We start from the raw sequence: 23,912 nt of genomic DNA, 5'->3' as shown, positions 1-23,912 counted from the left end.
CAGGAGGGGACGGTGTTGGACCAGGGACCCCCAGTGGGGCCTGGGCTGTGCCTCCAGCCCCACGGCCGTGCTCCCACCACCATGGGCACGCAGACACTGCTGAGCCCCTTCAGCGGCTCCCATTCCCTGCCCCACATCTCTGCTCATGCAGAGGCAGGTGCAGGCCTGAGGCCGCCCCTGCTGGGCACCCACCGGAGCAGATGGGGCAGATGCCCGTCTCCCTGTCCCCTTTGCTGTCCCCTCTGCTGCTGGGTCCTGCTCGCTGCCTGCGGGCTCGGGGCCGTGCTCCTGCCCTAGAGGGGCCTGGCAGGGACCTGCAGGAACAGGGGGAAGCTCAGAGATTGTTCCCCAGGTCCTGGGGAGCAGGGAACCAGCCCCAGCCAAGGCTGGGGTCCAGGACCAGGGTGAGGAGGTGGCTGGGAAGGACATGGAGCACGGAATGAGGGGGAGGATGAAGGGGTCACCTGCTGGGGGCTCCCTGCCTGCTGTCCCGGGGGGCTCTCGTGGGGACTCCTTGTGCAGAGCCTGGGAACGGGATGGAGACGCGTTAATCCCATCCTGAATCCAATGGAGCCACATCTGGACCCCCACCAGTGGGGTTCATGGGCAGGAAGCCACCCATGGGATGTAACTGATGGTCCCTGATGGATCCCTGTGCTGGAGCATCCCCATGGAGCAGCACCGTGCTGGAGCCCCACACACGGACCCACAGGAGGCTTGGGGCGAGCCAGGGATGCACCAGCAGGAGGGTGAGGTGCCCAGAGCCAGACCAGTGCACCCCTGTGGGCATGGGGAGCACCCGGGCCCCCCGTGGCCTTGTCCCATGGGATCCCTCCAGCCACAGGCAGAGCCCTCAGGGGACAGGATCCCTTTGGGAGGGTGAAGAGCAGGGATGGGATCCGGAGGGACCTGGCGAGCCCTCACCGGGTGCTGGGCTTCCTCCTGCATCCCGACCCCGCAGCTCCGGGCGCCCCTGCGCTGCCCCCAGCTCACCGGGTTCTGGGCTTCCTCCTGCATCCCGATCCCGCAGCTCCGGGCCCCCCCTGCTGCTGGCTCTGGACCTCAGCGCCCGGCTCCGCGCCGCCGACAGCAGCATCCGCGCGGGGCGGCTGAGGCAGGAGGGCTCCAGCGGGGCCAGGAGCCTCTTCAGCCTCAGCTCCTCCTCCTCCTCCTCCCTGTGGCTCCTGGGCAGGAGGAGAGCAGGGGCTGGGAGGCAGCACCTCGGGGTGCGCAGGGAGAGGATGGGGTGGACCCGACCAGGGAGATCCCCAGGTCCTTTCCCACCCAACCCTTTCCATGGCTGCACTTACGAGGGGGGTGCTGGAAGGGGGGCCCGGGACAAGGCAGGGCTGGGGCTCCAGGCGCTGTCCGTGGGCTTGGAGCCCTCCTGGGGGACGAGGGACTGATGCAGGGAGCGGGGATGGGGGCTGCAGCAGGGGAGCAGGAGCCGAGCCCATCACCGCTGCCCCAGGGCAGGGCTGGGGCACCCACCGGGTGCGGAGGGTCCAGGGCCGTGCGCACGCGGATGAAGGAGAGCCCGAACTGGCTGTGCCGGCCGAAGGGCTGGCGGAGCGTGAGGCGCAGCCGGTCCCATGTCTGCCCCAGCGCCGGCTCCAGGAAGTCGGCTGCAGGGGTGGGATGGGATGGGATGGGATGGGGGAATGGAACAGGATGGGGGAATGGAATGGGATGGGATGGGGGAACAGGATGGGATGGGATGGGATGGGGCAATGGGATGGGATGGGGGAACGGGATGGGGTGGGAGGGGGGAATGGGATGGGGGAACGGGATGGGATGGGATGGGATGGGAGGGGGGAATGGGATGGGGGAACGGGATGTGATGGGATGGGAGGGGAGGGGGGAATGGGATGGGGAAACGGGATGGGGGAACCAGATGGGGGAATGGGATGGGATGGGACAGGGGAGTGGGATTGGATGGGGGAACGGGACGGGATGGGGGAACGGGATAGGATGAGATGGGGGGATGGAACGGGACAGGATGGGGGAATGGGATGGGAGGGGGAAATGGGATGGGGTGGGGGAATGGGATGGGATGGGATGGGGGAATAGGACGGGAGGGAATGGGGCAACGGGATGGGATAGGGAAATGGAATGGGACAGGAGGGGATGGGGGAATGGGATGGGATGGGATAGGGGAATGGGATAGGAGGATGGGGGAATGGGACGGGACGGGGGAATGGGACACCCCGTGTCACCAACCCCCATCCAGGACCCGGTGACACCGGGCAGGTTCCAGCCCCAGGAGGCTGGGGCAGAGCTGGCAGAGCCCCCGTGAGGCAGCGCAGCCCCAAACTCTGTTCCCATCCCCTCTGCTCTGCCCTGCGGACCGGGCGTTACCTTCCTTGAACATCCGCACCCCGCAGCGGTTCTGCTCCAGCCTGGCCTCGGCCTCGCTCCTCAGCGCCGCGCTGGGCACCAGGGCCAGGTAGGGCCGGTCCCGCGGCCACCACGAGCGCCCCACGTCGAGCTGCAGGAAGGCGCAGCCGCAGTTCCCTGCGGTGACAGCGGCATGAGGCAGGGTCCGAGCCCCGGTCCGGCCCCGGGGCCCCGGGAACGCACCGACATCCACGTAGCCGATGGCAACGGCGCGCTCCAGCTGCAGCTCCGCGCGCAGCTGCCGGCTCCGGTCCTGCGGGCTGCACAGCCAGGGCCGGCGGGCGTCCGCGCGGAGCAGGTTCTGCACCGGGAACCGGGGGTCCTGCGGGGGGGCAGAGCTCAGGTCCCAACGGGAGAGGAGGAATCGGGTGTGATCCCTGCCCCGCTGTGATCCCTGCCCTGATCCCTGCCCCGCTGTGATCCCTGCCCTGATCCCTGCCCTGATCCCTGCTGTGATCCCTGCCCTGCTGTGATCCCTGCCCTGATCCCTGCCCTGCTGTGATCCCTGCTGTGATCCCCGCTGTGATCCCTGCCCTGCTGTGATCCCTGCTGTGATCCCTGCTGTGATCCCTGCCCCTGCTGTGATCCCTGCTGTGATCCCAGCTGTGATCCCTGCCCTGCTGTGATCCCTGCCCTGATCCCTGCCCCGCTGTGATCCCTGCTGTGATCCCTGCTGTGATCCCTGCCCTGCTGTGATCCCTGCTGTGATCCCTGCTGTGATCCCTGCTGTGATCCCTGCTGTGATCCCTGCTGGGATCCTTGCCATGCAGAACCATGGAATGGCTTGGGATGAAGGGAGCTTAAAGCCCGTCCAGCTCCACCCCCTGCCAGGGGCAGGGACCCCTTCCATAGAGCAGCTTGCTCCAAGCCCCTGTGTCCAAGCTGGCCTGCAGCACTCCGGGATGGGATGAGCCCAGCACACGCTGTGGATCATCGGGAGCTCCTCGCTGCTGCTCCCACCGTTCCATGTGGAATTCCCAGCACATCCCACACCAGATCCCTCCACCTTCAGGACCCCCAGCAGCAGCTCAGGGCAATTGAGGCCTTTCCCAGCCTCCCCCCATAGGAAACCCCTGGGACCTGTGAGGAGAAGGACACCACGAAGCTGATTTTGACTGGAGCCATCCGGGATCTCCTGGAGCTTCCTTCCCTCCGAGGCTGGGGGGTTCAGGGCAGGGCTGTGGAGGTACCCAGCATTCCCAATGGGAACAGAGGTACCCAGCACACAGGTACCCAGCATTCCCAATGGGAACAGAGGTACCCAGCACACAGGTACCCAGCATTCCCAATGGGAACAGAGGTACCCAGCACACAGGTACCCAGCATTCCCAATGGGAACAGAGGTACCCAGCACACAGGTACCCAGCATTCCCAATGGGAACAGAGGTACCCAGCACACAGGTACCCAGCATTCCCAATGGGAACAGAGGTACCCAGCACACAGGTACCCAGCATTCCCATTGGGAACAGAGGTACCCAGCACACAGGTACCCAGCATTCCCAATGGGAACAGAGGTACCCAGCACACAGGTACCCAGCATTCCCATTGGGAACAGAGGTACCCAGCACAGAGGTACCCAGCATTCCCAATGGGAACAGAGGTACCCAGCACAGAGGTACCCAGCATTCCCAATGGGAACAGAGGTACCCAGCACACAGGTACCCAGCATTCCCAATGGGAACAGAGGTACCCAGCATTCCCAATGGGAACAGAGGTACCCAGCACAGAGGTACCCAGCATTCCCATTGGGAACAGAGGCACCCAGCACAGAGGTACCCAGCATTCCCAATGGGAACAGCAGGGATCCTGCCCCCCAGGGATCCCACTGGGGCTCCCCATAGCCCCCAGCCCCATCCCACTGCCCCCAGCTCCCCTCCCTCCCCCCGCATCCATTCCCCCACCCCATCAACCCCAGCCCTGCCCCACGGCCCCCCCTTTACCCCCTTAGTGCCCCCATTCAGCCCCATGCACCCCCAGCCCTGCCCCACAGATCCCCGCTCCCCTCCGTGCCCCACAGCCCCCCCCACTCCCGCCACCGCTTCAATCTCCCGCGCAAACCGCGTCACCCGCGGCGGTTCCCGCTGCGCACCGCGAGCTCCGGTCCCGATCCCGATCCCGGTCCCGATCCCAATCCCGGTCCCGATCCCGGTTCTTGTCCCTGTCCCAATCCCGATCCCGGTCCCGATCCCAATCCCGGTCCCGATCCCGGTTCTTGTCCCGGTCCCAATCCCGATCCTGATCCCAATCCCGGTCCCGGTCCCGGTTCCCGCCTCAGCCGGTGCCGGCCCTGCGCCGCGGTGCATGACGGGACACGTAGTCCTCCAGCCTGGCCCCGCTAAGGGACCGTCCCCGTGTGCGCTGGCCTCGGCCCGGCGCGGCCCGGAGCGGCACCGGGCGGTGCACGGGGATGGGAGCGGGGCCGAGGCGCGCCCCGGGGCCGCTGACACCGGCGGGGCGGGGGGCGGTGCCACCGGGACCGCGGCCGGGCCCCCGCGGCCCGCTCCGGGCCTGGAAATGCGCGACGGTCCCTTGCCGTGACAGCTCTGCCACCGCCGGCCGCTGTCCCGCCTCTCCTCCTTTCTGATTGGTCTGTGGCCCACGGCCGCGCACAGCGATTGGCCCGCGCTGCGGCGGCGTGGCCGGTGATTGGCGGATGGTGGCGGAAGGAGTTGGCCGCCGGGGACGGAGGGGGGGGGCAAGATGGCGGCGGTGCTGGAGGTGGAGGTTGGAGGCCCCGCGGAGCGCGATGTGGAGGAGGTGGAGCGGGGCCGGGAGCGGAGCGGGGCCGGGAGCGGAGCGGGGGCAAGGGGGGTCGGGGGGAGCGGGAGCGAGGGGTTCCGGGGGGCAGGGGGACACTGAGGGGGCTTTAGGGGGAGCCTGGGGCAGGGTGGGACTGGGGGCACTGAGGGGCTTCGGGGTAGGGGGACAGCGGGGTGCTCCAGGGGGCACGGGAGGGGCTGTGGGGCAGGGGGACACGGGGGGTGCCCTGGGCTGGGTGGGTAGGGGGTGCCCTGTGGGGCAGGGGGACACGGGGGGGTCTGGGTTAGGGGCTGGGTTAGGGGCTGCTCTGTGGGGCAGGGGGACACGGGGGGGGCTGGGTTAGGGGGTGCCCTGTGGGGCAGGGGGACACGGGAGGGGGCTGGGTTTGGGGGTGCCCTGTGGGGCAGAGAACACGGGTGGGCTGGGTTAGGGGGTGCTCTGTGGGGCAGGGTGACACAAGGGGGCTGGGTTAGGGGCGCTCTGTGGGGCAGGGGACACGGGGCGGGCTGGGTAGGGTGCCCTGTGGGGCAGGGGGACACGGGGCGGGCTGGGTTACGGGGTGCTCTGTGGGGCAGGGGGACGGGGGGGGGCTGGGTTAGGGGGTGCTCTGTGGGGCAGGGGGCACGGGGGGGGCGGGGTTAGGGGGTGCCCTGTGGGGCAGGGGGACACGGGGGGGCTGGGTTAGGGGGTGCCCTGTGGGGCAGAGAACACGGGTGGGCTGGGTTAGGGGGTGCCCTGTGGGGCAGGGGGACACGGGGCGGGTCTGGGTTAGGGGGTGCCCTGTGGGGCAGGGGGACACGGGGCGGGCTGGGTTAGGGGGTGCTCTGTGGGGCAGGGGGACACGTTTGGGGCTGGGTTAGGTGGAGCTCTGTCGCGCAGGGGGCACGGGGGTGAGGGGTTAGGGGGTGCTCTGTGGGGCAGGGGGCACGGGGGGCTGGGTTAGGGGGTGCCCTGTGGGGCAGGGGGACACGTTTGGGTCTGGGTTAGGGGGTGCTCTGTGGGGCAGGGGGACACGGGGGGGGCTGGGTTTGGGGGTGCCCTGTGGGGCAGGGGGACACGGGGGGGGCTGGGTTAGGGGGTGCCCTGTGGGGCAGGGGGCACGGGGGGCGGCTGGGTTAGGGGGCGCCCTGTGGGGCAGGGGGACACGAGGGGGCTGGGTTAGGGGGTACCCTGTGGGGCAGGGTGACACAAGGGGGCTGGGTTAGGGGGGGCTCTGTGGGGCAGGGTGACACAGGGGGGGTGGGTTAGGGGGGGCTCTGTGGGGCAGGGGGCACGGGGGGGGCTGGGTTAGGGGGTGCCCTGTGGGGCAGGGGGCACGGGGGGGGCTGGGGTAGGGGGTCCCCTGTGGGGCCGGGGGACACGGAGGGGTCTGGGTTAGGGGGTGCCCTGTGGGGCAGGGGGACACGGGGGGGCTGGGTTAGGGGGTGCCCTGTGGGGCAGGGGGACACGGGGCGGGCTGGGTTACGGGGTGCTCTGTGGGGCAGGGGGACGGGGGGGGGCTGGGTTAGGGGGTGCTCTGTGGGGCAGGGGGACACGGGGGGGGGCTGGGTTAGGGGGTGCCCTGTGGGGCAGGGGGCACGGGGGGGGCTGGGTTAGGGGGTGCTCTGTGGGGCGGGGGACACGGGGGGGGGGCTGGGTTAGGGGGTGCTCTGTGGGGCAGGGGGACACGGGGGGGGGGGTCTGGGTTAGGGGGCGCCCTGTGGGGCTGTGTCCTGAGCTGAGCCGTGCTCTGGGGCAGCTGAAGCTGTGCAGTGAAGGCTGCAGCTGGAATTCCCATTGGGAATGCTGGAGCATCCTCCCTGCGGGAGGGGAGCCTCGGCCCCAGCCCCAGTGCCTGAGCCTGCTGCCTGTGGTGCTGGGGGGGGTCCCAGCCGGGCTGTCTGGAATTCCAATGGGATTGTGTGGGACCGGGGCTGCGGGGAGCTGCGCCTCCTGTCAGCCTCTGACCCCCAGAGCAAGGCAAGCAGCGTGTGGGGCGCTTGCGAGCCCCACATCCCAGGGCCCGCGGCAGGGAAGGTCCGGAGCCTGGGAGCCCTGGACGTGGAATTCCTGGTGTTCAGGAGCCAGCCCCTGGGGCTGAATGGGGAGGTGACAGCCATGGGGCTGGGACCCCCCGGAACCCGCCCCCATGGGGGCACACATCCGTACCGCTGCCTTGGGCTGAGCCTGGGGGAGCTCAGGCTCCATCCGGGCTCGGGATGGGGTTGGATCCGCTGGGATCTCCCTGCTCCCGCTGCCTGTGGCCCCCTTGGTTCCTGAGCAGAGGAGCCGAGGGTCCAACCCCCCCTGAGACCCCTGCACAACGCGCTCAGGGTGAGGGGGCCCCTCTGGGGGCTGGGGCTGGGGGGCAGAGCGGCCACGGCGCTGGGTGGGATCCGAATGGGGCCGAGCTTCGGTGTCACTGCTGGAGCAGAGCTGGGGTTTGGTGGCGTGGGGCAGAGGGGGCAATGGGAGGGTCAGGTCCTGCCCGCGGGGCACCGGGGCGCTGGTCTCATCCCGATGTTCCTTGTGGGAGCTGGAGGCTCAGTGCTGGGATCGAGGGGCGATTGGGTCTGGAGCTGGGAATTAGATCCTGCAATGGCTTGGGATGAAGGGAGCTTACAGCCCCTCCAGCTCCTGCCCCTGCCCCGGGCAGGGACCTCTTCCATAGAGCAGCTTGCTCCAAGCCCCTGTGTCCAACCTGGCCTTGAGCACTGCCAGGGATGGGGCAGCCACAGCTTCTCTGGGCACCCTGTGCCAGCGCCTCAGCACCCTCCCAGGGAAGAGCTTCTGCCTAAGAGCTCAGCTCAGTCTCCCCTCGGGCAGGTTCAAGCCATTCCCCTTGGCCTGGCCCTACATCCCTTGTCCCAAGCCCCTCTCCAGCTTTCCTGCAGCCCCTTCAGGCACTGGAGCTGCTCTCAGGTCTCCCCTTCAGGAGCCTTCTCTTCTCCAGGCTGCCCCAGCCCAGCTCTCTCAGCCTGGCTCCAGGGCAGAGCTGCTCCAGCCCTCGCAGCAGCTCCACTCCTGCCCCTTCCAGGGCAGCTCCAGCAGGGAGCTGGCATCACTCTGAGCCCTGAGGTGCTCCCCGGGGACCCCATCTCCCCATGGCCGCTGTGGGAGCAGCTCGCAGCCGCTCTGCCTCCTCCTGCCCTCCCCTGGGCTCTCATTAAGCGCCGCAGAGGAAGCGCAGCAGCTTGGTGCACCCATGGGAGCAGCCCTGCAGTCCCTGCCGCGTGTCCCACGAGCACCCTGAGCCCGGCTGAGGTGGAGCCGGTTCCTGTGCACCCATCTCCTGTGGCCGCCCTGCCCGGGGCTGAGCTGTGCCCGCAGCTCCAGGCCATCCCTGGGGTCATTGCGGGCTGGAGGGGAACCAGAGCCCGGCCCCACAGCCCTCATGGAGAGTTCCCATAGGGATCTGGGCTCCTTGTGTCCGTACCAACCCCTGCAACTGCCTACAGGAGGATGGAGCCAGGAGGGGCTGGGCTCTGCTCCCAGGGAACAAGGGATGGGACAAGAGGAACCGGCCTCAAGCTGCACCAGGGCAGGTTTAGATGGAGCTGAGGAACAATTCCTGCCCCAGAGGGTGCTCAGGCATTGGAAGAGGCTGCCCAGGGCAGGGCTGCAGGCACCTCACACCCCATGGAGACGAGGCCTCAGTGCCATGGGGCAGTGGTGGCCGTGGGGCGATGGTTGCACTGGATGCTCCTGAAGCTCTTTCCCAGCTGGTTCCATGTTTGTCCCTCTGGGACCGGTTCCCTCTGCCTGCTTTGCTGCCCTCTGTGTCCATGGGGGTGTCCCCATTGCCCCAGGCCTCCTCAGCTCCTTGGCAGAGCTGCAGCTCCAGGAGGGACTGAAAGGTGATCCCAGGGCTGTTGTGGTCCAAAGGGCAGCCCCGTGATCCCTCATAACAGCGGCTCCTGTGGGAAGAGCTTTGGGAAGCCTGGGGGAGCCTTCAGCCGTGTCCGCGCTTCCCAAATCCTCCTTTTCCCCTCCGAACCGGGGTGGTTTGGCAGTGGTTCATTGCTGCCTGCGGGTGCTGTTCCCTGTCCTGGGCCACGCTGGGGTCTGGGGCTCTGCTCTGGCCGTGCGTTGGGATTGCTCCCGTGTGCCCAGGGGTGCCTGGCTGGGATGCGGGTGTGGGGAGTGAACCCGTTCCTTGGGAATGGGATGGCTGGGACAGCCTTGGCTGCAGGGAGATGGAGCTGATGGAGGAGCAGGAGGGCCCGGAGGAGCAGGGTGCTCCGAGCTCGCCCGTGCTGCCGGCCCTGGGCTGCAGCCTCACCATGGGTTCGTCATTTAAAGCCCCGAGTTCCCCAGGAGCAGCCCCGGGGGCTCCAGGGGAGCTGTGCCAGGAGATGGGGGTGCTCTGGGGATGTTCCTCCTGGAGGGCAGCCTCGTGCTGGCCGTTACCCGGGAGGCCGGGCCGCGGCGGTGCGTGCTCACGCCTCTGTCCCCCCGCAGGTGGATCTGTCCCACCTGGCCCCGGAGGAGCGGTGGAGGTGAGTCTGTGCTGTGCATGGAGCCGTGCATGGAGCTGTGCATGGAGCCGTGCATGGAGCCTGCCGCGGCGCTCCTGCTCCTGCTCTGCTCCTGCTCCTGCTCTGCTCCTGCTCCTGCTCTGCTCCTGCCCCTGCTCCTGCTCCTGCCCCTGCTCCTGCTCCTGCTCCTGCCCCTGCTCCTGCTCCTGCTCCTGCTCCTGCTCCTGCCCCTGCTCCTGCCCCTGCTCCTGCTCCTGCTCCTGCTCCTGCTCCTGCCCCTGCCCCTGCCCCTGCTCCTGCTCCTGCTCCTGCTCCTGCTCCTGCTCCTGCTCCTGCTCCTGCTCCTGCTCCTGCTCCTCCTCCTTCTCCTGCCCGTGCCCCTGCTCCTCCTCCTGCTCCTGCTCCTGCTCCTCCTCCTGCTCCTGCCCCTGCTCCTGCTCCTGCTCCTGCTCCTGCCCCTGCCCCTGCCCCTGCTCCTGCCCCTGCTCCTGCTCCTGCTCCTGCTGCGCCACCGCCGGCACGGCCCTCGCTGCGCCCTGGGCTGAAAGCGCGGGGTCATGGAATGGGTTGGGATGGCGGCGTAAAGCCATTCCCCTTGGCCTGTCCCTACATCCCTTGTCCCAAGCCCCTCTCCAGCTTTCCTGCAGCCCCTTCAGGCACTGGAGCTGCTCTCAGGTCTCCCCTTCAGGAGCCTTCTCTTCTCCAGGCTGCCCCAGCCCAGCTCTCCCAGCCTGGCTCCAGGGCAGAGCTGCTCCAGCCCTCGCAGCATCCCCGTGCCCTCCTCTGGACCCGCTCCAGCAGCTCCAGGCTCCCCCTGTGCTGGGGTCGCAGAGCTCCAGGAGCTGCTCCAGGCGTCGCCGGGGCAGGGAGAGGCTCTGGGATGTGCCGATGGCAGCTCCGCTCCCCCGTAAAACCCGAGCCCATCTCGGGGTCCCCTTTAGTCCCACGGGCCCCCGTCCCCACGCAGTGCCCGGCTCTGCCGTGTCCCCACGCGTGCCTCAGGCTCCTTCCCTGTGCGTGCAGGGTGGAGCACGCCCGGATGCACGCCAAGCACCGCGGGCACGAGGCCATGCACGCCGAGATGGTGCTCATCCTCATCGCCACGCTCGTGGTGGCCCAGCTCCTCCTGGTGCAGTGGAAGCAGAGGCACCCTCGCTCCTACAATGTGAGTGTCCGATCCCTGTGGGCCTCGTGTGTTCCTGGCCTTCTCCTTGCCTGCTGCTCCGGCACCCGTTGTCTTCCCGGGATTCCGGCTGGGGATGAGGAGGGATGCACCTCCTCAGGCTGCTAACCCGGTTTCACATCGTGCTTTGGCACTGGGTGGTGGGAGCAGTGCATCCCGGGGCCTGTCCCGAGGGTGACACAAAGAGGAGCCACGTTCTCCGGGTGCTTCCCCATGGAAGTGAGGGAGGCTCCTTGCTTATTGCACCTGAGCCAACCTCGCCCTGATGGCCTCACCGTGATGGGTGTCTCCGGGCTCCTCCGTGAGCTTCAGACCAAGCCCCTTCACCCATTCCCTTCTGGAAGCAGCACAGGAGCTCAGCTCCACGCCCATAGATGCCCTTTATCCCCTTGAAGCAGGCAGGAGAAGGGCTGCCAGGGCTGGGAGGGCGTTTCTGACGTGTGATGAGCAGAGGCCCAGCTCCAAAAGCCTCTCCCGTGCCCCACAGATGGTGACCCTCTTCCAGATGTGGGTGGTGCCTCTGTACTTCACCATCAAGCTCAACTGGTGGCGGTTCCTGGTCATCTGGGTGCTCTTCTCAGCAGTCACAGCCTTTGTCACCTTCAGGGCAACACGGAAACCTCTGGTGCAGACAACACCCAGGTTAGTGCGGGTCCCCAGGGAGCTCCTCAGCCCCGGGGCAGCCCTGGCAAGGGGCAAGCTCCCCTTGTGCCACCGCAGACTTTGCCCCCGGGTGGCATCAGGCGCTCGCTGGCATCCAGCCCCGTGCACGTGGCCCCCGGGCTGTGGTGCTGGGAGCCTCACCAAGGGCATTCCCAGTGTGAAACACACCTGGATGTGGCCTTCAGAGGTGCTGAGGCTGCTGGTTTGGGTGTCAGGCACCGAGCAGCCCATGGCACTGCTGGATCATGGAATCATGGGATGGGTTGGGATGAAGGGAGCTGAAAGCCCCTCCAGCTCCAACCGCTGCCACGGGCAGGGACCCCTTCCATAGAGCAGCTTGCTCCAAGCCCTGTGTCCAACCTGGCCTTGAGCACTGCCAGGGATGGGGCAGCCCCAGGTTTTGGGAGCAAGCAGCTCAATCCTGGGTTCCTTCCTTACAGGTTGGTTTATAAATGGTTTCTACTAATATACAAGATCAGCTACGCCACCGGCATCGTGGGCTACGTGGCTGTGATGTTCACCCTCTTTGGGCTTAACTTATTGTTCAGGTGAGTGAATCCTCCTGCTCCTGTCAGGGCTGGAACCCTCCATGTGGCATGGGGAGCTGGCCACAGCGCTGGGGCACACCTGTGTCATTGGCAAGCTGAGGATGAGCAGGGTCAGAGCAGCTTTTGGGGGTCCTCTCCCTGCGGGGGGGGGTGTCTTGGGTTTGGTGGTGGTACCTCAGGTGGCTCAGCTGCATCTGCAGCTCCGTGGTGTCCGGCCTGGGAGCATCAGTGGGATTTGGGACCCTGACAAAGCACAAGCAGCAGCCCCAGTGCGGTAGCAGAGGAGCCTGGCCCGGGTCATCTTCATGGTTTGGGTGGTTGTCCCCTTCCCTGGAAGCTGAGCAGACCTGCAGGGATGTGGAGGCGTTAACTGGGGCTTACTGGGAGCTGCTCTGGTGCACGAGGTGGAACCATGGAATCCCAGACTGATTTGGGTTGAAGGGTCCTTAGGGCTCATCTAGCTCCAAGCCCTGCCACAGGCAGGGACACCTTCCACCAGAGCAGCTTGCTCCAAGCCATTCCCCTTGGCCTGGCCCTACATCCCTTGTCCCAAGCCCCTCTCCAGCTTTCCTGCAGCCCCTTCAGGCACTGGAGCTGCTCTCAGGTCTCCCCTTCAGGAGCCTTCTCTTCTCCAGGCTGCCCCAGCCCAGCTCTCAGCCTGGCTCCAGGGCACACTTTGGGCGTTAGGTCCATGCCTCCGCTCCAGTGCCACGTGTAGCCAAGCAAGGTGCAGTGGCTCAGAGGCAGGACCGGGGTTGCACCTGCAGCACCTGTGTGGGTGATGCTCCCCGGTGCCGCGTGGGTCGCTCCTGTGACACGGTTCATGCTGTGGCCGTGTCACTTGGCTCTGCACCACAACAGCCCCAGCACTGGGTCCTTGGTGTCAGCTGGCTCCTCTCTTGTAGAATCAAGCCAGAAGACGCCATGGACTTCGGGATCTCCCTCCTCTTCTATGGCCTCTACTATGGGGTGTTGGAGCGGGACTTCGCCGAGATGTGTGCAGACTACATGGCCTCCACCATCGGGGTGAGTGCTCCCCTGCGCTCTCACGGGGGGCTGCACCCTGTCGCTCACCTCGCTCACGGCAGCAGCCTTGCCCCTGCTCACTGAGGTCCCACCTCGAGGAGAGGAGGAGCTCCCTGAGGCACAGCCTCTGTGCTGGGGGGCTCTGAGCTGTCGGGGTCAGGCCAGACCCATCCTTAAGGGTGGAGCCTGCCCCGTGCCCGGAGCACGGAGCAGAGGAGTGGAAGGATCTGCTCACCCCTCTGAACCCCAACACGTGTTGCCCTCCCTGGGCCTGCAGCAGTGCCCTGAGCCCTTTAACACCCGCACCTGGCAGCAAGAACCCTGCTCCACCAACACTGCCTGACCCAGGACCCTGGACCCGCTTTGGAGCAGCTCCTGAGGGCCTGGCCTTGATGTTTCCTCCTCTTGGAGCTTTCTGCTCCCTGGAGGTTCTCCCTGGCCAGCCTGGGAGCTGCAGCCCCTCGCTGCGTCCCCTCGCACTGGGGCACCTCAGCAGCACCCGGCTGTCCCCCCCATGCACCCAGGACAGGCCTGCAGTGGGTTCGGTGCTCCCTGTGGGGCTGCAGGGCTGCCAGGGCCTTGCTGTGCCGGTGATGCTGAGCTAGGAGGAGCTGTGGAGAGGCCCTGCAGGGAGAGCTGGAAAGAGCTGAGCAACCCCTGGCCAGCAGAGGCTTAACGAGAGCAAGTGAGGCTCTCCTGGGATGGGGAATCCTGGATCCATGTGGAAGCTGGGGCAGGAGAGGCTGGGGAGCAGCCCCACAGGAGAGATCTGGGTTTGGGTCGGCAGCAGCTTCAGCAGGAGCCAGCAGTGGCCTGGGGTGCCCCAGGTGATTGTCCCACTCTGCAAGGGGCTGGTGTGGCCCCACCTCGAGTCCTCTGCAGCTTTGGGCACCTCAAACACCTGGAGTGTGCCCAGGGCAGGGGCACAAGAGCAGGAGCAGCAGAGGGCACTTGGCTGCTCCAGCCTGGAGAAGAGAAGGCTCCTGAAGGGGAGACCTGAGAGCAGCTCCAGTGCCTGAAGGGGCTGCAGGAAAGCTGGAGAGGGGCTTGGGACAAGGGATGTAGGGCCAGGCCAAGGGGAATGGCTTTAACCTGCCCAAGGGGAGACTGAGCTGAGCTCTCAGGCAGAAGCTCTTCCCTGGGAGGGTGCTGAGGCGCTGGCACAGGGTGCCCAGAGAAGCTGTGGCTGCCCCATCCCTGGCAGTGTTCAAGGCCAGGTTGGACACAGGGGCTTGGAGCAAGCTGCTCCAGTGGAAGGGGTCCCTGCCCGTGGCAGGGTTGGGGCTGGAGGAGCTTTAAGCTCCCTTCATCCCAACCCATTCCATGATTCCATGAGGCTGCATCAGGGGATGTTCAGGTTGGACACGAGGAAAAGGCTCATCGCTTGGAGGGTGTTTGGTCCCTGCACCAGGGCAGCCACAGCTCAAGGACGATGCTTTTGGCCACATGGTTTAGTTTGAGGTAGTCCTGTGAGGAGCAGAGTTGTCCCCAGTGGTCTCTATGGGTCCTTCGGCTTGAGGCACTCCATGATTCCCTGTCTCCCCGCTGGGACACAGCACAAGTGACTGGGGGGCTCCGTCCCCGGAGCCTGGAGGGTTGGAGCTGGGTGTGGGGAGACCCTCCTGGGTGCTCCAGTGGGCTGGAAGTGGCTGGGGGGGCTGCTCCAGGCTTCGCTCTTCATCCCTGCAAGCTCCAGGCACCTTTGGGGCTGCAGCCCATGGGTGGAAGCTGTGACCCGCAGCATGTCCTGAGCCAGCGGAGGAGCTGGTCCCTGCCGTGGGGCTGGGGTGCGATGGGGTCCCCGTCCCCGCGCAGCTCCTGCGCTGTTGTGGTTGTGTCCGGGGACCCACAACGGGGTTTGTAACCCCCGAAGGTGGGGGGGTGCTGCCCCCATGGCCCTGTGCCCCCTGTCCCCGTGTGTCACCGCTCTCTGCCCTCGCGCAGTTCTACAGCGCCTCGGGGATGCCGACCAAGCACCTCTCCGACAGCGTCTGCGCCGTGTGCGGCCAACGCATCCTGGTGGATGTCAACGAGGAGGGGATCCTGGAGAACACCTACCGGCTGTCCTGCAACCACGTGTATCCTGCTCTGCTCTGCTCCTGCTCTGCTCTGCTCCTGCTCCTGCTCTGCTCTGCTCTGCTCCTGCTCCTGCTCCTGCTCTGCTCTGCTCCTGCTCTGCTCCGCTCCTGCTCTTCTCCTGCTCCGCTCCTGCTCCTGCTCCTGCTCCTGCTCTGCACTGCTCCTGCTCCTGCTCCTGCTCCGCTCCTGCTCTTCTCCTGCTCCGCTCCTGCTCCTGCTCCTGCTCCTGCTCTGCACTGCTCCTGCTCCTGCTCCTGCTCCGCTCCTGCTCCTGCTCTGCTCCTGCTCTGCTCCTGCTCCTGCTCCTGCTCCTGCTCCTGCTCCTGCTCCTGCTCCTGCTCCTGCTCCTGCTCCTGCTCCTGCTCCTGCTCCTGCTCCTGCTCCTGCTCTGCTCTGCTCCTGCTCCTGCTCCTGCTGCTCCTGCTCTGCTCCTGCTCTGCTCCTGCTCTGCTCCTGCTTCTGCTCTGCTCTGCTCCTGCTTCTGCTCCGCTCCTGCTCTGCTCTGCTCTGCTCCTGCTCCTGCTCCTGCTCTGCTCCTGCTCCTGCTCCTGCTCCTGCTCCTGCTCCTGCTCTGCTCCTGCTCCTGCTCTGCTCTGCTCTGCTCCTGCTCCTGCTCCTGCTCTGCTCTGCTCCTGCTCTGCTCTGCTCCGCTCCTGCTCTGCTCCTGCTCTGCTCCTGCTCCTGCTCCTGCTCTGCTCTGCTCCTGCTCCTGCTCCTGCTCTGCTCCTGCTCCTGCTCCTGCTCCTGCTCTGCTCTGCTCCTGCTCTGCTCCTGCTCCTGCTCCTGCTCCTGCTCCTGCTCCTGCTCTGCTCCTGCTCCTGCTCCTGCTCCTGCTCCTGCTCTGCTCCTGCTCCTGCTCCTGCTCCTGCTCCTGCTCCTGCTCTGCTCCTGCTCCTGCTCCTCTGCTCCTGCTCCTGCTCCTGCTCCTGCTCCTGCTCCTGCTCCTGCTCCTGCTCCTGCTCTGCTCCTGCTCCTGCTCCTGCTCCTGCTCCTGCTCCTGCTCCTGCTCCTGCTCCTGCTCCTGCCCCTGCTCCTGCTCCTGCTCAGGAACCTGCCCCGCAGCACAACCCTCCTGGTGCCGGCTCCTCTCGTGAGCTTTGCCTGCGGCAGCGCTGAGCCAAGCCCTTCGTGCCCCTCGGGCTCCTCCATGTGTGTCATGCACGGGTTCCTCCTCCTGGTGCTGCTGCTGTGAGGCTGCTCCTTGTGCTCCAGCTGCCTCGGCCAAATCCCCCTTCCATAGAGCAGCTTGCTCCAAGCCCCTGTGTCCAGCCTGGCCTTGAGCACTGCCAGGGATGGGGCAGCCACAGCTTCTCTGGGCACCCTGTGCCAGCGCCTCAGCATCCTCCCAGGGAAGAGCTTCTGCCTAAGAGCTCATCTCAGTCTCCCCTCGGGCAGGTTCAAGCCATTCCCCTTGGCCTGTCCCTACATCCCTTGTCCCAAGCCCCTCTCCAGCTTTCCTGCAGCCCCTTCAGGCACTGGAGCTGCTCTCAGGTCTCCCCTTCAGGAGCCTTCTCTTCTCCAGGCTGCCCCAGCCCAGCTCTCTCAGCCTGGCTCCAGGGCAGAGCTGCTCCAGCCCTCGCAGCAGCTCCGTGCCCTCCTCTGGACCCGCTCCAGCAGCTCCCGGTCCCTCGTGTGCTGTTCCCCGGAGCTGGATGCAGGATTCCAGGCTCCCCTCAGCTGCTCGGGCTCCGGGGCTCCTGGAAGCGCAGTCCCAGCCCTGCCCGGGAGGGGTTTTCCAGCGTGACTCAGCTGGAGCCGGCATCTTCCTGTGGCTCCTGCCCACGGGGTGGTTTCCAGAGCGGGCTCTGGGCAGAGGTCACGCTCAGCGAGCCCAGCTCCTGAATTCCAGCCCCGGGAGCAGGCTCCGGAGCTTCCCTCCCCTCTCCCCCCGTGCCTGGGGCTCTGCTCCCCGCGGCCCGGGGCAGCGCGCCCTTACCCCGGGGCAGTTCCTGCGAGCCCCCGTGGTGCTGGGGAGCCGCCTCCTGCTTCCCCGTGGCTCACGGGGTGAATCCCCGCTGAGTCAGAGCCGGAGGCACCGCTCATCCCCAGGAGCCGCCCCTCATGCACGGAGCCGGCTTTGGGCAGTTCCTGGAGCTCCACCCGGGATCCGCAAAGCCACCAAGGGCCCCTCCACACCCCCGGGGCTGGGTCTCGCCCTGGGGCCATGGAGCCCCCCGGTCCCATGCGGGTGTTACCCCTGTAAGACCATGGCCCCACGAGCCCCTTCCCGTGTGCCTGGAAGGTTCTGCTCCTTCTAGGAAAGGCGGCATTGAGCAACGCAGCCATCCTCACCCGGGGGACGCTTCCTGCCCTGTGCAATGGCTCTGCGCTGGGGTTCCAGGGCAGCTCAATGGTGTTCCCCATGCGTGGTCCTGTCCCCCGTGTCCCGCAGCCTGAGGCTGTTCTCCTTAACCTGCTGCTCCCAGGTTCCACGAGTTCTGCATCCGGGGCTGGTGCATCGTGGGCAAGAAGCAGACGTGTCCGTACTGCAAAGAGAAGGTGGATCTCAAGAGGATGTTCAGTAACCCGTATCCTTTCTCCTCGCCTTGCGAAGGGCACGCGTGGGGTTTGGGATGTGCCACGGGTTCAAGGGAGCTGAAAGCTCCTCCAGCTCCAGCCCCCGGGGGCACCTTCCCCTGGAGCAGCTTTGCTCCCAGCCCCTGTGCCCAGCCTGGCCTTGAGCACTGCCCGGGATGGGGCAGCCCGCTGGAAGACTGCCTCCATGTTCCCATGGGAATGAGCCTCCTCCGGGCCGGGGGGGAGCCGGGTCCTGCCTCCCCCCGGCTCCCATCCTCATGGAGGCGCAGGGCCGGCTCCTCGCCTGGATCCCGGTGCTCGGCTCCTCTCTCCGCGGCTCTTTAACTCCTTCCCGCCCAGCTGGGAGCGGCCCCACGTCATGTACGGGCAGCTGCTGGACTGGCTGCGGTACCTGGTGGCCTGGCAGCCCGTCATCATCGGCCTGGTGCAGGGCATCAACTACATCCTGGGGCTGGAGTAGCGCAGCGGAGCCCCTCGGCTGCCCCTGCGGGGACGCGGGGCCGGGGCTCGTTTTTAAAGGCTCCTTTTCCCGCGTACGTAAAGGTTTCCATTGCTCCCGGCCCGGCCCCGCGCTCCCTCCCGCTGCCGCCCCAGGGCTGAGCCTCGGGAGCGGCCCCGCTGCGGCCAGGCCGGGATGCGGGGCCCGGCAGGAGCCGCTGCCCCGGGGGCTGGAGGGGCGCCGGGCGGAGCCGAGCCCCGGGGGCCCTTTTGCAGCTCCCGGTTTTGTACGTTCAGAACGGGCCCGGGGCCGCTGCTCTCCGTGTCCCGGCCCTGCGCCGGTGGCCCCGTGGGGGGCAGCGCGGGTGGGAGCCGCGCTCCCTGCGCCGCAGCCCCCGTGAGCCCGGGCACGGAGCCCCCAGCACCGGTGCGTGGGGGCACCCGCGGTGTCCCCGAGGGCGCCGGCTGGGGACGAGCCGTGGTTGGGACTCACCATGCTTGGGGACACCCCATGGTTGGGGTCACTCCATGGTTGGGGTCACACCATGGTTGGGGTCACTCCATGGTTGGGGTCACGCCGTGGTTGGGACTCACCATGGTTGGAGACACCCCATGGTTGGGTCATGCCGTGGTTGGGATCACACCATGGTTGGGGACACCCCATGGTTGGGTCACGCTGTGGTTGGGATCACTCCATGGTTGGGGTCATGCCATGGTTGGGGTCATGCCGTGGTTGGGACTCACCATGGTTGGAGACACCCCATGGTTGGGTCATGCCGTGGTTGGGGTCATGCCATGGTTGGGGTCATGCCGTGGTTGGGACTCACCATGGTTGGAGACACCCCATGGTTGGGTCATGCTGTGGTTGGGATCACACCATAGTTGGGGACACACCATGGTTGGGTCGTGCCATGGTTGGGATGACACCGTGGTTGGGGACACGCCGTGGTTGGCTGTGGACATGCGATGCGGCGTTGCCCTGGATGCGGGCAGGGGCCTCGCAGCGGGGCCTTGGGCTCTGGTTTGGGTGAAGCCGCGTCGGCGCCTGGTGCCAAACAGCGGAACACGAGTCCTGGACCCAGACTTGGCCGTGGGTGCTTCTTGTGGGCGCCGCAGCCCCAGTGGGGCTGGGGACACGGGGGATATGGGGGAGGTGTGCAATGGGGATGCGTGCGATGGGGCCACGTCACTGCGCTGTGGGGTGTCCCCACGCTGGGCTCTGCGGGTGCTGCCCCGCTGGGATGCGCCGGGAGCTGCCCCTGCCCATGGAGGGGCTGTGGGGCTTCCAGCCTCATCCCGGTGGAAGCTCCGAGCCTGGATGGGACCCGGTTCTGTGTGCCCGGGGTGTCCATGGGCATGGGGGGGACACAGGGGATGGGGGACGTGGACGTGGGCATAAGAGATGTGCACAGGGGGGGTGGGATGAGGGGCACAGGGAATGTGAGGATGTGGCACTGAGGACATGGGGGGCACGGGCAGGGGACGCTGGCTGTGGGGACGCGGGATGTGGCGCAAGGGATGGACACGGGATATCCCGTGGGAGGCACAGGGGACCCACGGGACGTGGCCCGGAGGATGTGGGCTCGCGGGACATGGCGCAGGGGACGTCACATGTGGGGCACAGGGGCAGTGGCCGTGGGGACGCGGCACGGGGGGAACCCCGGGGCGGTTCCGGTGCCGGTCCCGGCTGAGTCACACCGCGGCCGCTCCCGCCCGGCAGCAGCCGCTTAAAAGCGCCGCGGCCCCGAGCGCCGCTGCCCCCCTGCTGCTGCCCCACGGCCGCTGCCCCATGGCTGCGCTCCGTGAGGCCGGTACGGGCGGGAACTGGACCGGGACACCCCGCGAGGAGGAACCGGCCCGGTGCCGGCGGGGACCGACCCGGGACTCAGCGGAGCTGGACGGGACCATGGGCAGATCCGGGGGGCTGGGGATGGAGGGGGTGCTATGGGGGTGCAGGGAGATGCTGGGGGGTGGCTGAGGGAGGATGCTGAGGACATGCTGGCGGCTGTGGGGAGATGCTAAGGGGTGATGGGGGGGTAATACAGGGAGGATGCTCAGGGGGGTGATGGAGGGGTACCGGGGGGATACTGGGATATGGGATGGGCTGGGGGCTGTTCCTGGGGGGTTACCTGAGCTCGAGGGCCGCATCCCAACACTGAGCCCATCTCTGCCCCCCAGCCCGGCTCCTCCTGTCCCTGCTCTGCTGGGCCCTGACCTCCCGCTGCACCGGTACGAGGGGGCTCGGGGGGGGGGGGGGGCTTGGGGTCACCTCCTTTCTCTGCCCCCCCCCAAGGGCCCTGGGGGGCAGCGCTCACCCCCCCCCTCACCCCCCCCCAGGAGCCATGGCCCTGCAGCCCCCCAACATCACCCTCCTGCGACCCCCCCGGCCAGGTGGGTCCCGGGGATGGGGCGGGGAGGGGGCACCCCCCCCCCCCCGCGGAGCCCCCCCGACCCCGCGCGTGCCCGTGCCGCAGGTGAGAGCGTGACCGCGCGCTGCGAGGCGCTGAGCGCGCTCCCGGAGCTGACGCTGCTTTACTGGCTGGGGAACGGCTCCTTCGTGGAGCGGCTGCCGCCGGCCGGGGCCGCGAGAGAGGGGCCGCTGCGGTGAGCGGGGACCGGGCCGGGAGGGGAGGGGGCGGCCCGGGGCTGGGGGGGGTCCGGCCGGGGCTGAGCGCTCCCGGTTTGGTTGCAGGGAGCAGCCCCGCGGCGCGGGGGCGCTGCTGAGCCGGGACCTGCGCCTGGAGCCCTTCGGCGCGCAACACGCGCGCACCGCCTTCCGCTGCGTGCTGCTGAGCCCCGCGGGAGCGCGCAGCGCACACCTGCGCTGGCCCACTGCGCCTGCGCCCGCCAGGGGGTGATGCGCGTCCTCCTCACACACACCCCCCCCCCGGTGCCCCCCGGTGCTCCCCGGGGCTCGGGGACCCCCCGGGATTAAAGCGCGTTGAGGCTGCCCCGGGGCGCCCGTGTCCTGCGGCGGGGAGCGGGGAGGGCAGGAGAGGGACCGGGGGGGGGCAGAGCCCTGAGCACATCGCGTCCCCCTCCGCACCCACGCTGTCCCCTCAGGGCCCTGCTCTGGGGGTGCCGGGCTCCCACCCCCGCTCCCTTGGGTGCCATGGGGGCCGCTGGCAGCCACGGGGCACCCCCAGACCTGCACCACCCATGGGATGCTCCGGGTAAGGGGGCGCCGGGATGGAGGCGACCCCGGCTGCAGCTGCCCCCAGCGCAGGGCGCCGCAGGAACCCCGATCCCACAGCGAGCCTTTATTCCTCTGCGAGCCAGAGCACCGCGGCCCCCATCCCCGCCGGCCCGAGCTTCAGCCCCGGAGCCCCGCGCTGTATCCCCGGAGGGGCTGAGCCGGGCCTGGCACCTCCCCGTCCGGTCCCGGCGGCTCCGGGTCCCGGTCCCGGCTCCTCGCGGTTCAGGGGCGCCCCGCGGCCGCCAGCGCTGCCAGGAGGAGCCCCCAAGGGGCGCTGCTGCCGGGGGGGGCCCCGGCCGAGGTCGCTCCGCAGCCGTGGGGTCCGGGCTCGGCCGCGCGGAAGGAGCAAGGGGCGGAACCGCAGCGCTTCTCTGCGGGAGAAACCGCGCGTCAGCACCGGCACGGACCCGTGCGGCCCCGTCCCGACGGCCCCAGCCCTGCAACGGCCCCGTCCCGACGGCCCCAGCCCTGCAACGGCCCCGTCCCGACGGCCCCATCCCCACCAAGCCGCGCTGCGCTGTGCCGGAGTCATGGAATGGGTTGGGATGGGAGGGACCTCAAAGCTCATCTAAAGCCACAGGCAGGGACCCCTTCCATAGAGCAGCTTGCTCCAAGCCCCTGTGTCCAACCTGGCCTTGAGCACTGCCAGGGATGGGGCAGCCACAGCTTCTCTGGGCACCCTGTGCCAGCGCCTCAGCACCCTCCCAGGGAAGAGCTTCTGCCTAAGAGCTCAGCTCAGTCTCCCCTCTGGCAGGTTAAAGCCATTCCCCTTGGCCTGGCCCTACAGGCCCTTGTCCCAAGCCCCTCTCCAGCTTTCCTGCAGCCCCTTCAGGCACTGGAGCTGCTCTCAGGTCTCCCCTTCAGGAGCCTTCTCTTCTCCAGGCTGCCCCAGCCCAGCTCTCTCAGCCTGGCTCCAGGGCAGAGCTGCTCCAGCCCTCGCAGCAGCTCCGTGCCCTCCTCTGGACTCTCTCCAGCAGCTCCAGGTCCTTATGCTGAGGACAACAGAACTGTACACAGGGCTCCAGGGGGGTCTCTGGCCATGGTGTGCCATTCCATGCCATTCCAAGCCATTCCAAGCCATTCCATGCCACTCCAAGCCATTCCAAGCCACGCTTTGCCGCCGAGACAGGCACTGTTGTGCACCCGAAGCGCCCTCCCCACAGCCCCATGGCCGGCAGTGCCGGGGAGCACCCCCGCATCCCATGGGGTGTGCACCTTTCACCAGCTCGCAGTTGTAGGTGCTGTTGGTGCCCTGGGAGCGGAGCTGGATGAGGGACCCGCGCCCGGTGCGGGAGAAGCCGGTGACCTGGAAGACCTCGGAGGGCGGGATGAGGACCTCCTCCTCGGCGGGGTACGAGGAGAAGCGGCTGATGGGGACCCCGCAGCAGGTGCGCACCGTGAAGAAGGTGTCGCAGCCGAAGCCGCTGCCGTTGCGCAGGGAGCTGGAGGTGAAGTGCCCGAAGCGCACGCTCTGCCCGAGCCTCGCGGTGAAGCGCACGGCGCGCACGCCCCGGAACACGCGGCGGCAGCGGTCCCGGTCCCGGTCCCCGGCGGCCCGCAGGGTGCTCAGCGCCTGGCTCAGCAGGAAGTGCAGCGCCTTGAAGGGGAAGCCGTGCAGGTACCGCTGCCGTGAGCCCCCGGCCTCGCGCACGGCCGCGTTGAAGGCCGCGTACAGGGGCCCCTCCATGGTGTACGCCAGCAGCGCGACCGCGTGCTCCGGCCGCAGCCCCGCTGCCATCGGGACGCGCCGCTGCCTCCAGGCCTCGGCCGCCCGGCTCCAGGCCTCGGCGTAGAGGCCGTTGGTGCCGAACTCGGTGCGGTTGAGCTCCGGCAGCTCCCGCTCCATCAGGTGGCTGCAGCCCTCGTAGCGGTCGTCGAAGGAGGCGGGGGCCATGTCCATGGCCACCTCCTGGATGGAGGAGGACAGCGGCAGGGGGCTGCCCGCCGCCAGCAGCGCCAAGCCCAGCACCAGGCGCTCCATGGAGGGAAGGGGCCGCCCCACAAGCAGCAGCTGGAGGGGGGGGGCAAGAGCGGGGTCAGCCTGCGATGGGGCTGCCCCACAAGCAGCAGCTGGAGGGGGGGGGCAAGAGCGGGGTCAGCCTGCGATGGGGCTGCCCCACAAGCAGCAGCTGGAGGGGGGGGCAAGAGCGGGGTCAGCCTGCGATGGGGCTGCCCCACAAGCAGCAGCTGGAGGGGGGGGCAAGAGCGGGGTCAGCCTGCGATGGGGCTGCCCCACACCGCGGATCCCCCCGTTTGCCTCCCCAGCCACGGGCACCCCTCTTGGGACACCCCGAGGATGCGGGGTCCCCCATGGGAGCAGCTCCCCCGGACCCAGTTACGGCGTTACCTGGGTCGGGTGCAGGTCCCCGGCTCCCGCAGCTCCAGCCTGCGCCGGCCCCTGGGCACAGGGACAAGCGGCAGCTCCTGCTTTTTATAGCAGCCCCGGCCCGGATCCAGCCCCCTCCCTCCTCCCGGGTATTTTTACCTTCCCCCGGAGCACCCTTGACCCTGTCCATAAACTGCTTTTGCTTTTGCTCTCTGTGGTGCCGGAGCTCGGACCCCTCCTGCTGAGCTCATCCCTTCCGGCCCCGGACGTGGGGCTTGCACTGACCCCCAGCACCGCGCT

The 23,912-nt window shown here is 68.0% G+C and overlaps 4 protein-coding genes across 5 annotated transcripts; 2 read left to right on the top strand and 2 right to left on the bottom strand.

The window, feature by feature from the left end:
• Window positions 1–1,446: 1,446 nt before the first annotated feature.
• Window positions 1,447–4,198, bottom strand: XNDC1N (XRCC1 N-terminal domain containing 1, N-terminal like; the record flags this gene model as incomplete). Its single annotated transcript, XM_062636604.1, has 4 exons — window positions 3,478–4,198; window positions 2,581–2,719; window positions 2,359–2,514; window positions 1,447–1,625 (listed from the first exon to the last, which is right to left on the bottom strand). Coding segments are annotated over exons 1-4 (519 nt in total), but the record flags the coding sequence as incomplete, so codon positions are not given.
• An 844-nt stretch (window positions 4,199–5,042) lies between these two features.
• Window positions 5,043–18,172, top strand: RNF121 (ring finger protein 121). 2 transcript variants are annotated; one of them, XM_062636602.1, is made up of 9 exons: window positions 5,043–5,155; window positions 9,599–9,636; window positions 10,639–10,780; window positions 11,286–11,440; window positions 11,902–12,009; window positions 12,915–13,035; window positions 14,980–15,113; window positions 17,541–17,642; window positions 17,992–18,172. In XM_062636602.1, exons 1-9 carry the CDS (start codon window positions 5,099–5,101, stop codon window positions 18,110–18,112), a joined length of 978 nt encoding a protein of 325 aa, XP_062492586.1. In that variant the 5' UTR covers window positions 5,043–5,098; the 3' UTR covers window positions 18,113–18,172. The 2 variants fall into 2 exon arrangements, with proteins under 2 accessions (XP_062492586.1, XP_062492587.1); XM_062636603.1 differs by having other exon boundaries at window positions 15,024–15,113; window positions 17,992–18,129.
• Window positions 18,173–20,494: 2,322 nt separating this feature from the next.
• IL18BP (interleukin 18 binding protein) lies at window positions 20,495–20,948 on the top strand. Its single transcript, XM_062636593.1, has 2 exons — window positions 20,495–20,694; window positions 20,783–20,948. The coding sequence occupies exons 1-2, from the start codon at window positions 20,495–20,497 to the stop codon at window positions 20,946–20,948; spliced, it is 366 nt and encodes a 121-aa protein (XP_062492577.1).
• A 523-nt stretch (window positions 20,949–21,471) lies between these two features.
• LOC134172954 (erythroblast NAD(P)(+)--arginine ADP-ribosyltransferase-like) lies at window positions 21,472–23,295 on the bottom strand. The gene is made up of 2 exons (XM_062636594.1): window positions 22,502–23,295; window positions 21,472–21,657 (listed from the first exon to the last, which is right to left on the bottom strand). Exons 1-2 carry the CDS (start codon window positions 23,265–23,267, stop codon window positions 21,509–21,511), a joined length of 915 nt encoding a protein of 304 aa, XP_062492578.1. The 5' UTR covers window positions 23,268–23,295; the 3' UTR covers window positions 21,472–21,508.
• Window positions 23,296–23,912: the final 617 nt, after the last annotated feature.

This window comes from Pezoporus occidentalis, unplaced genomic scaffold, assembly GCF_034315485.1.
Source record: "Pezoporus occidentalis ecotype Australia unplaced genomic scaffold, CSIRO_AGI_Poc_V1 ctg485, whole genome shotgun sequence".
NCBI classification, from domain to species: Eukaryota; Metazoa; Chordata; class Aves; order Psittaciformes; family Psittacidae; genus Pezoporus; species Pezoporus occidentalis.
Note: the sequence above shows the minus strand (reverse complement) of the source record. Positions and strands in the feature narration are given on the sequence as shown.

Excerpts from the sequence above, each read along its gene's own strand:
- RNF121 (XM_062636602.1), top strand. The coding sequence starts at position 5,099 with ATGGCGGCGGTGCTGGAGGTGGAGGTTGGAGGCCCCGCGGAGCGCGAT. Across the intron at positions 5,156-9,598 it reads CGGAGCGCGATGTGGAGGAG|GTGGATCTGTCCCACCTGGC; the intron begins GTGGAGCGGGGC and ends GTCCCCCCGCAG. Across the intron at positions 15,114-17,540 it reads CGGCTGTCCTGCAACCACGT|GTTCCACGAGTTCTGCATCC; the intron begins GTATCCTGCTCT and ends TGCTGCTCCCAG.
- IL18BP (XM_062636593.1), top strand. The coding sequence starts at position 20,495 with ATGGGGCGGGGAGGGGGCACCCCCCCCCCCCCGCGGAGCCCCCCCGAC. Across the intron at positions 20,695-20,782 it reads GCGAGAGAGGGGCCGCTGCG|GGAGCAGCCCCGCGGCGCGG; the intron begins GTGAGCGGGGAC and ends GTTTGGTTGCAG.
- LOC134172954 (XM_062636594.1), bottom strand. The coding sequence starts at position 23,267 with ATGGAGCGCCTGGTGCTGGGCTTGGCGCTGCTGGCGGCGGGCAGCCCC. Across the intron at positions 21,658-22,501 it reads CAACTGCGAGCTGGTGAAAG|AGAAGCGCTGCGGTTCCGCC; the intron begins GTGCACACCCCA and ends TTTCTCCCGCAG.